This window comes from Electrophorus electricus, chromosome 2, assembly GCF_041902795.1.
Source record: "Electrophorus electricus isolate QZ-2024a chromosome 2, ASM4190279v1, whole genome shotgun sequence".
Classification (NCBI taxonomy): Eukaryota; Metazoa; Chordata; class Actinopteri; order Gymnotiformes; family Gymnotidae; genus Electrophorus; species Electrophorus electricus.
The window spans coordinates 43,063,771-43,074,723 of record NC_137498.1 but is presented as its reverse complement, the minus strand read 5'-3'; the positions used below and the strand labels follow the sequence as shown (position 1 = coordinate 43,074,723).

At 38.4% G+C, this 10,953-nt stretch overlaps 1 protein-coding gene and 1 long non-coding RNA gene across 5 annotated transcripts in view; one reads left to right on the top strand and one right to left on the bottom strand.

Annotated features, from left to right (window-relative positions):
- Positions 1-1,432, bottom strand: part of grhl2b (grainyhead-like transcription factor 2b) — a 16,312-nt gene extending 14,880 nt beyond the window's left edge. For both annotated transcript variants that reach the window (XM_027022903.3, XM_081705271.1), the window contains exon 1: positions 1,263-1,432. In XM_027022903.3, coding sequence (XP_026878704.3) covers positions 1,263-1,282 — 20 coding nt within the window. In that variant the 5' untranslated portion in view covers positions 1,283-1,432. The remainder of the gene's footprint in view (positions 1-1,262) is intronic.
- Positions 1,366-10,805, top strand: LOC145653059 (uncharacterized). 3 transcript variants are annotated; one of them, XR_014119354.1, is made up of 4 exons: positions 1,366-1,383; positions 1,637-5,461; positions 5,816-5,946; positions 6,172-10,802. It is a non-coding gene; the product is annotated as an uncharacterized LOC145653059 (long non-coding RNA). The 3 variants fall into 3 exon arrangements; XR_014119356.1 differs by lacking the exon at positions 1,366-1,383 and having other exon boundaries at positions 1,463-1,727; positions 2,696-5,461; positions 6,172-10,805; XR_014119353.1 differs by lacking the exon at positions 1,366-1,383 and having other exon boundaries at positions 1,468-5,461; positions 6,172-10,805.
- Positions 10,806-10,953: the final 148 nt, after the last annotated feature.

The window sequence follows — 10,953 nt, the reverse complement described above, 5'->3', positions numbered from 1 at the left end:
CTTTGATGTGGAGAGCCATAAACGCCCCCTACACCGCTCATACCGAGAAACAGTAGCGTAATAGAATAACTTATTGCGCAGAAATGATAATTACATAACTTCAGGTGCAGCGGTTTACGTATTTCTTATAGATTATTACCAAGCAAGTATTTCAGAATTAAATTAAGAGTTCTGCATGTTGCTGTGGTGGTTGGTTTTTTGATACGGCAAATTTGAGTATCACCAATGTTAATCAGTGCCAGTGTATAATGATTATATATAGATCAGTTCAATCAAATAAATTAAATGAAACTTAAACAATTTAATTTAATTAATTTAAGATAAGCAGGTTATTACAGAGCAAGAAAGTTCTGTAGTAGTATTGCTCCATCGGCACCACGGTCATTTAACAGGTGGACGTTACCCCAGAGCACCGAGGGCATGTAATGCGGGCTAGCGACTGCTTGGGTCAGTCACTTGGGTCTTTTAGTAAACACCTGATAGTGGTTGTCAGCAAAGTTACCAGAGAACTGTCGAATAAGGGGGAAAAAGACCTGTGGCCTAAAGATACGGAACCAATATAAAGGCATAAAGACATTTCCCCTCTGTTAAATAAACTAATAAACTGTTAAAAATACTGATGTTAAAATCACGATATAGAGCCAACGATATCCTCAAATTTAATATAAGTCTGGTTAAAAAAACTGATAAAATGATTCAAAGTTAAATGAAAATCAAGCGCACAGTGAACTTCATAGGTGCATGGTAATTTGTCTATGGCAAGTAACGATGTTGTGAAATGACTTTGCTGCATTCTTCAACCAAGCTCCACATCAACTGACATTCTTTACAAGTCTACAAGAGGCTGTGACAGCACTGACTGCTAAATTCCGTTAAATTTCTTAACATAATTCAGTGGGCTTTACTTGTTTTTGAAAATAAGAGTTTAGATTAAATAAAGTGTCAGAACAATAAAATTGAAAATATTTTAAATAAACCGGTAGTTTATTTTCCCCCTTTCTCCAAAAATGGCGATTTCAACTGCAAAGTGACTTCGCGGAGTGTTTTTGTGCATAGCACCGCTTAGACTATCAAAATAAACTGCGGTAAAATATAATCCAAATTCATTACAAAATATATTCCTAATATTATTCTTCATGTAATAAAATAAACCTTTCTTAACAACATCTTGAAAATAAACTCTGAAACTGTTGGGAAAACGTCCCTATTCACCATAACCTTGCCTAATCAAAGATATGTCGTACTGCATAATAATCACTTACTTGTCTGTCTCCTGTGACATATTTTTGCTTCCTCCACGATTCTTCCTTGTGAAACTGGACTTTCAAGTCGGTGCAGGTAACAGAAGACAGCGCGCGGTGAGATCCCAAACCCGGGCTACAGGTAAGTCTGCTTTTCTTGCCCTGCTTATTTCACCAGTGCCGAACAGGTAAGCAACACCTCGGCAACCCCGTCCCCGACTTTACGGACGGTTATAGCTAATCTCTCAATAACTGTATTCCTAGAAACATAAACATACAATAAAACTCGTATTCAGTTTCTTTCTCTAAATATTCTATATTCACTTTGCTTTGGAATTAGTTATAGGTTGCCTAAACATTGGATTTATTTTATTTTTTATTTTTTTGGTGTAAAGTGTTTGGGTTCAAGGAGGGACGAGCCAACGCAACGATTGGTCGAAGTACATGGAGTTACTTCAGTGATAGGTTGTCGCGTCAGCAAAACAGGTAAGACCCACCTTACCTGTAGGCATACGCATAAAACGTAGAACAGGATGAAATTGACTTCAAAGCCTGTGCATTATCATCTCAAGAATCTGTTTACATTTTTTTGGCACAGTTTTCACTATTAAGAGCATTCACGCTAAATGAGTCTTAAAATCGTTGCTTTCCTATGTCATTCTCCAGCTGTTGTAATAGGTACAAAGCTAACTAACCAGACCCAAGGCCTACAAACTCAGATACAAATGTTTCAGAATGTAATCTACCTAATGTGTGTACATCTCTTTGAGTGGAACTTTGAGTTCCACTTTGAGTGGAACAGACTGAAGCGTGCAGGCTGGCTAGTCGAGTTAGGTTGGGGGGGGGGGGCGTGCCCCACTATACACAATCTCCTCTGCCACACTTCATTTTGTGGGCGCTGCAGTGTCATGATGTGGCATGTCCTCGAACCGAAGCACAAACGGTTCCTGTGAGTTCCCAGACAAATCAGGGAGTGATTGTGCAGCTTCCCCCGAGGTTTTTCTGAGAACTTTTCCTTTGTTCTAGAAGTCACAGGCAGGCAGCGACTCATCTGCTGCGTGGCAGCACATCGCTCTGTGACAAACCGAAAATAAATAAATCGGTTACGCACCGTAAAATCAGCAGACAGGCTCTTTGTTATTTCTCATAGCAAACGCTCCTTTTTTTTTTATTGATGCATACTTTTGCACGGATTGATTTATTGTCGTACCATTGGCTTAGGTGGGCAACGGTGATGTTTTTCATCACTTAAATAATAATCAATGTCTTGCTCACTCTCCAAATAAATGTTTTGGCCGTTAATTTACAATCACGCATCGCCTTTTTTACCGGGAAAATTAAGGGTTTGACAAGTTGTTTACAAAGTTCTATTGTCACAATACTCAAGATATGTACAGCCAGTTTAATGTTTGTCATTAGACACTTCTAAATAAACTAATCTGTGTCTTCTCTAGAAAAATGCGCTTCATTACTGTGTAAACACAGGGCATCTATTGTGTGGGAGACTGTTGATCAACACCTCAGGAAAGTAAACACAAGGCTTTGTTTTGAGCTTATCACTGCTATTCAGCAGAAGCTGTGAAAAAAAAAGCTCTGAATTCCTGAATTAAGGAGAGGTGGGTCAGGCAGTCAGAGGTACCAGAGCACCAGGCCCACAGAAAACTTCTGCCAGTTTGGTCTTCCATGATGCTATTTTTGACCTTATGCACTTTGTCTGTTTAGACAGACAAAGTTCTCAGTAGACCACTAGAATAAAATAAATGTTCAGCATTCAATAAAAATAAGAGATGAATATATATGATATTGTTATTCTCTTGTGAAGAGGTTGTTAGAGACAGCAGAGACAAAGTTGACATTGTTGCATAGGATGTGGATAGGATCTTATGTGCATAGGTTTTTTTTAAAAGTAAAACAAAATTCTTGCCTCTGCAGAATTCTTTCAAGATTATGGAGCCCTTGTGTCTGTGCATTGTGTTGCAATGTTTACTGTGTACTGTATGTTTTGGTAACAATCACAATACTCCTTTCCCCAAATGCAATGGGCAAGCACCTGGTCTTTTCAGGGCTTTGTGCAAATGAGGTTGCTAAATAAATACAGGTGAGTTCTCTGAGCCTTTTGTCTTTCTGTGAGTTACTGTTGTGCCTGTAGGATTAGTCTTGATCCAACCTAACCACAGCATCAAGCAGAGACTGCACTCCCGAGGCCAAGTGTAGCTCATGGCGAGGGAGACACTGAGAGACTGCACAACTGAGCCACCATGTCAGCTGACAGTGGTGGAAGGGGCACATCAGCAGTTAGCATCTCATCACTGTGAATGAAAAGGTCGGGAGTCAGTGGGCTCCTTTTGCCAGAATCCTGTGTAATTTCCCAGCCTGCCACTCTACCCTCGGGCATGATATTTAACTCCTGTTCAGGGACTCTTCCCTTCTCAGTGACACTGATGAATTTGTATTGTTAAAAAGTGTTATGAAAATGTCATGAATATGGAATAAGGTACAACTTACCCGTTCTGGCATTTCAACATACAGTCTGTTTCTAAAATTACAGTCAATGTTTTAAATTAAGTTTTTTTACAAGATTTTATTTAGCCTGGAATTATTCTGATTAATTTGCTTTAAGACAATATTCCTAAACTTAGGAATTCATTCCTAAACTCAGAGAGTTATGCACCAAATAAAACTGTAGAAGTGGAATTCCTCCCCATACTGTTACCAGGCTTTAGTTCTGAACCCCTGGTAGGAGACTCTCAGCACCGCTTACTCACTCTGAGCCTTTTGACAGCTCAGCACGTAACATGGCAGACAGGCACAGACACGAAGGATGAGCCGAGAGCAAAAACTGGCCCCTCCACACGCAAGCATTCCTCTCCACCTGTAGTCCCTGCTAGCTGGGGCGCAGGGAGGGTCACCGCATGCCTGGGATGTTCCAGTGGTGGAGGATTGGAAGCCTGTCAGAACCTGCCCGGCCTACTCCTGTATACCTGTTTGGAGGGGGGCTGTGAGGAGCTGCGGAAGGAATGTGCCACTGTAGACACACCATAAAGGGATCCTGGATTTGGGAGTATCCTGGAGGAAGTTATGAATTTGTTTTTAAATTTACCTTGAAAACATATTCTGGATCATATTAATTTCATTATTTCATTATTTAAATTAACTGTTTAATTGATTTTATATAATTAAATTATTATTACCCCTAATAAGCATGCCAATGGTGAAAGTGTCCAGGACAAACTCCCTCAGGCTCAAAAGGAGGACCTGAATCAAAAGGGAAACCCATCCTCCTTTGGTTAACACTGCCTACATTACATACAGTCTACATCACACACTGCCTACATCACATATGTTCTACATCACACATTGCCTACATCACAATAGGTCTACATCACACAATGTCTACATCACACACTGTCTACATCACACAGTGCCTACATCACATATGTTCTACATCACACAGTGCCTACATCACATATGTTCTACATCACACATTGCCTACATCACAATAGGTCTACATCACACAATGTCTACATCACACACTGTCTACATCACACATTGCCTACATCACACACTGTCTACATCACACAGTGCCTACATCACAATAGGTCTACATAAGACATTGCCTACATCACACACTGCCTACATCACATATGTCATGTCTGGCCTACATCACTTATGAAAGCAGCTGTGTAGGTTGCAAACTGTGTCTCATCTTCATGCATTGTTTTTGCCTTCTATCAAACTCTGTCTTTATGACAGAGACACAGGTGGCTTAATATTTCTCACAGGGTGATGAAGACAAGGTAAAGTGAGAAAACTGCCCTGGAAATGGAATAGTTATATGATAGTACTTGGTAGTTGGTATTATTAAAATGTTTCGTTGGATACAGAGCCTGTTGGGGTTTATTAATTTTGCATAGCTTGCCACTTTATGATATGATAGGAAGTAAGTCACCAGGAAGATTTATCAAACTTCCCCATGAATTAGCATGGTGTTCCAGGATGTATTTGACTCTCTGTACTCATTTAAATATGTGAGTCAGTCCTAAGTGTCTTAGCTGAAACATGTTTGCATGGAGGTGTGTTCCTACAACACAGATATGTCTCAATTAAAAAGCAGGAAGTGAAGACTGGCCTTCTCACGCTCCCACACATGCTGTATGGTCCAACAATGAGTATGACCTTAGTACCATGAGAAGTGAGACTGGTAGCTTCACACTATAAAGGTAAACTGGTATCAGAAGCTCTCTCACAGATGTAAGCTTACAACTCACAAATACATGTATGGCTTTAACAAGTTATGACACATTCCTCAAATAAATGCAGAGCAATTTCTACATGTTTCATAACATTTAGAAATAAATTCAAAATAGCAACATATTTTACTAACAAAATAAAATCCATAAATAAGTAGGAAAACACTCATACATATCTGTACATTCATATCTGTATATTGTTGAATTATAAATATGTAGCAAAGTCAAAGGACAAAACATATATATATATATATATAAATTTTTTTTTTTGTGTGTGTGTGTGTGTGTGTGTGTGTGTGTGTGTGTCTATGTGTCTGTGTATAGATTTGTTCAGATTTCTCAGATGTATAAATACATTTGAGATGTGTAAATCTGATCAAATGTTAAATGGCTGCTCAGACAACACTCTGCATTGCTGCTCACAGGATACTGGTATAGATCTCTTCAGCTGTTTGGTGAGTACCTCAACACTGAGCTAACAGTCAATGCATTTTTTAAGTTTGTAAAATAGGATGAAGTGTTCTTCTATAAGTCTGTTTGTTAATACTGTTTTACATTAATAAACTGGGCTTTCGGATTCATTTGGGTTCCTATGAGTCATGTCAGGTTATCTGGATTTTCCTCTATTATAATGAATGCAAATGCATAAATCAAAGTTTTAATTTACCTTCCATTCAAAGCAGTGAATGCAGAATGAAGTAGCCTCTGACCTCCTGACACCCAGAGGACGTGTGAGGAAAGTCCTGCTTTTTAACACCACAAAAGACATCAGGATAAAATTCTCACCCTGCTATTCTGGGTCTCACACACAGCAGATTTCCTTTCATATAACCCCAGGCTGGACATCTCCACCCAAGCTGGGATGAAACACCACTTGAGGTCTAATGGCACATACACTAAATTCAGATGTATGCACTCACACAGACACACATGCACACACATACATGCACACGCACACACACACATGCACACACAATACACCACACACACACATACACACACACACACACACACACACACACTCACACACACAGTGTGTTGAAGAGTAATGTAATGCGTCCTGGTTCTGTTCGAGGAAATAAAGAATATATAGTATGGTGCAGATTGCGATTGGCCTGTAATGTGTACATTTCAAACCAATTCATAAAGAAGCATTCTGCTTTAGCCAGATAGGCTTGTACCTCCTTCTCTCAGGAGGAATTATACCTTAACAATGGACTGCGCAGATGGTTTTCCTTCCTTATGATGGGGGCTAAATAAGAAACTCAACACCATGGCCACATTTCTCACAATGATAAAATTTCCACCTGAGTAGCCTGCAATGTACATTCACGCGACATCTTTCTAGGAAGCATGTATACAGTCACTGGCAAATTCACTGGTACAGCTGTGTTACAGCTGCATGTTCGACTTATACGGCTCCACACCATATGCACAGTACACCTGCTAAAATCTGTTTTATTTATTGTTGATCACTTTCTGAGCAGAAACTACAAGTGGCGCAGTCCCTTCACACAGCCCTAACATTTCCTCACTAATGATTGTCAGTGTTAAGCTTCTATATGTTTATCAGGTAAAGTAGTGTTGCTGAGGGGTTTTAAATGTTCCTGTTGGATTCAGTGTGGTCTGCTACCCAAAGTATCCATGCAACAGCTGTCATGTGGTCAGAAACTGACCATAATGAATGGCTATAGGATAGTTAATAAACTGATTGTGGCAAGAGATGGTTTAGAGTCTAACTGTTAGCCTCAGAGGCAGGTGTTACATATAAAGAATCTGGTAAGAGTACATAGGTGAAGGTTTCCTTTACACTGTGATGCTGTTTGATAGAACAGGAATGAGAACATGAAGCATTATTACAGAAAACCAACGCTGTTATACAAGGTTGTTTCCAATAGTTACATTTGACTGGTCACAGGGAAGCAGAACTGCAGTGGCTTTATGTGTTTGTCAGAGAAGGTGGGCAGTTTCAGGATGGTGGTGTTTATATGAGGAGAATAGTTTCACAGTGGTGGTACCTGTCTGAGGAGGAGAGTGGTTTAATGAAGGGTGTGTTTGTCTAAGGAGGAGAGCGGTTTAATGGTGGTGGTGTTTGTCTGAGGAGGAGAGCAGTTTCACGGGGGTGGTGTTTGCCTGAGGAGAACAGTGGTTTCACAGTGGTGGTGTTTGCATGTTGAGGTCTGCCACAGGGCACAAGGGCAGCTCATGTTCTCCTCACTTTCAATCCCATCATCCCTCTACCACAACACGGTACTGCAGGGGTTAAATTCACCTTCACCAATTTGTCACTTAACCCATGAGAAACAGACCTAGCCGTGCACAGTGGCGTATGTTGGCTGTAAACATAAATTGTGGTTGTTCATGAGGATTAGTGTATCACTGCTTGTCCAATGTACCTTTTATTCCTAATTTAAGGTTCATACATTTAACTCTGTCCCACAGTTCACTAGTGGGTGTATACCTGAAGCAAAATTATGCAAGTTTACGCATTTAAATGTGTAACATATTCAGCTGTCATACTCCACAGAACACAGCAATGAGAAGATCCTCAGGCTATAGCGGCTCAACTTCTAACACAGCACCTGCTAGACTGGATTTCATTCTGATCTGAAGACATATGTAGCAGTCTTCTCTGGAACTACAAATACATATAATAAATATATGTTTAGCAGTTAAAAATTGACTAGATTTCACTGAAGCATTAACACAGAAGAGGGTCTTTATCATTCAGAATAACAATAAGAGCAGGCTATTTTTGCGCATTCTCTACACAAATATAATTTGACCAAAACAAGCTAAAGTTTTTTTTTTCCTTTCGTATTATTAGTATTATTTTTTTATTCATTTGTATGTATTACTAGAGTTGGAACAGAGTGTTTTGCGCCTAGAATAGGCTATAAGCTTCCGGGCTCGTCGCCGACAGCTTAATAGTTCCATCTAGTGGTTAAAGTTGCGTTTAAGCACTTCCATAACAGCCATGTTCTAGATCCGTAGCTTAATATGCGATTCTTCACGGTTAAGGGAATATTATCCCCAGGCATTTAGGTCGCCTTAGCCTTCAGAAGGCGATCACCCACGCATGAAACTGCCATGACATCAGTCCTTCGTTGTTTGCAATGTCTTATTATTTAGTACCGAATTGCAGTATCTGGATTCCGATTTAAAACAAGCAAGAAAATTACATTTACCTCAAAGGTTTTTATGTCTATTTCGTTTGGACATGGATACGGAAGACCGTTTACACTAAGATGACTAGAGGAGAAGAAAGGCTCTTTTCTCATGTTTTTGCACAACAGTACCCTGTTTGAAGTTCCTTTTTAATTTCAAAGAAATGACTTAAACTAATTTCTTGGCATATTGAGTTATCATTTGGAAATGTATCAATGTTTGAGAATAATGATTAGAAAGGTATTTTCTCAAAGCTTTGAACTGGGCTATTATGTTGAAATGTTCATTATTTTGCCTAAATTAATCTCTATTCATTTATTTCAAAATATTGACTTTTATTGTGTCAACGATTTTACTTTTTTTTTTTTTTCATTTCATAAAATGGCTATTTTAGACTCAATATTACAGTCGGCTTATCATTTTTATTATCTACAATATTAGCAGATCTACAGGCAAGGAAACCGTTTGTGGTCATATCGTATTCATGCCATCAAAATGACTAACAGTGGTCTGAAGGACAAACAGCATCTATGCAGACAAAAAAACTGTAGGTGGACATAAACCATTAATCAAGCTTTGGTCAACAATCTATTCGACCGTTCACAATATCACAAAGTTTTTATGAAAAGATCAATGAAAAAATACAATATTTATACGTTTAAATTTTTAAAAAATCAAGAAAATGTTACTTTTTTGTATTCATTATTATAAATGATAAATGTCTATTTTGCTGATAGTAACTGATATTTATTCTTATTTCGAGTAAATGTGCTTCCATGACTCACCAACCAACATGGGCTGTGTGTGAAATAGCAAACGTCAAACTTGACGTGTACTGATTCTGCCCAAAAGTATCAAGCAGTGCGCAGTAAGCGAGGGACACACCGCGCATCCACCTGCACTGCGTCCTTACGCATTGAGACCCTTGTGTTCCGCGGAAGACCACACACGTGACGCAGTTCAGGCTAACTGAAGTCGATTAAAGCGCGTCATTTGGCAGCCTCTGTGACGTCATCACGCAGAAAATAAACCCGCTGTGACAGTCTGTTTACGTAATGCTTGCAATGGCCAATATTTCTCTCAGAATAACTAAACGTACGTAACTAGATAAACTTTAATAAGCAGTGGTGTTAGGTACTTAACTTGTAATTGGAAGGTTGCTGGTTCAAACCCCACTGCTGCCAAGTTGCCACTATTGGGCCCCTGAACAAGACCCTTATTACTCAAGCTGTACTTGGTCATAATTGTAAGTTGCTTTGGATAAAAGTGTCAGATAAATGTAAACAAGCTAAATTAACTTTCTTGCTGATTTGTAAACCTTTTCTGAACATGCGTCTTCCACACCATTGATAATTCTCCACAAAATAAATAAATAAAATATGGAATATAATAGCACTCACATCCATAGGTGAAGTCTGACATATTCCCATTGATTTTATGCTCTTGGCTAATCAGCCAGACAGCAGGCTCAACTTACCAAAAAGCTTTGACAAGATGCAATGATTTTAGGGAAAACTTTCATATTCTTCCTGTGAATATGAGTGATATACACTCATATTCAAGTGGCCACATGTTATACACACATGTTATAAACATATTTTGGCTATGATTTTGTGGCAATTTAGCCATGCTAAAATGGCAAAACCTGTCGGAAGGAACCTGTAAATTGTTTTAGAATGTATATATCACGCATTTTGAATCTTGCATTATAAATATTAAAAACTATAATGAATAAAAACTAAAATAAATAAAAACTAAAACAATTTACTCAATTTTTCCTTTAGTTTTACACGTCTTTATAATTTTATCTCTGATAAAGCCACACACTATTAACTTGTGAAATTAAAGAGTATTAAATGATTGTCAAAAGCAAATATGTCTGTTCTCTAAATCTCAGTTCTCTTTAATTTGATTTAATTTAATGTAGTGTAGTTTATGTTTTTACTGAGCCCTGTGTCGATCTTTTTTATTTTATTTTTGCTTTGTTTTGTGCATTCAGTGTGCTAACAAAATTTACAGTAATAATATTTTTTTAAATGTGACTTCATCTTACCATGGAGCAAAGTTTAAGTTACAGTGAAAATGGAAGGGTACTGATAAATACTGATGTACAATATGTTCATGCTTCTATGTTCAGTAAACTTGAATTAATGGTGTCCTCTGGGCCTGTGTCTGAAACATTCTGTTTCTATGGAAACCATGTGTACTACACTGCAATTTTTACTACCTTTGCATGTTTACTAGTTACTCCCCAGTAATTCTCTTTATATATTTTATTTACAGTAACGAAACCT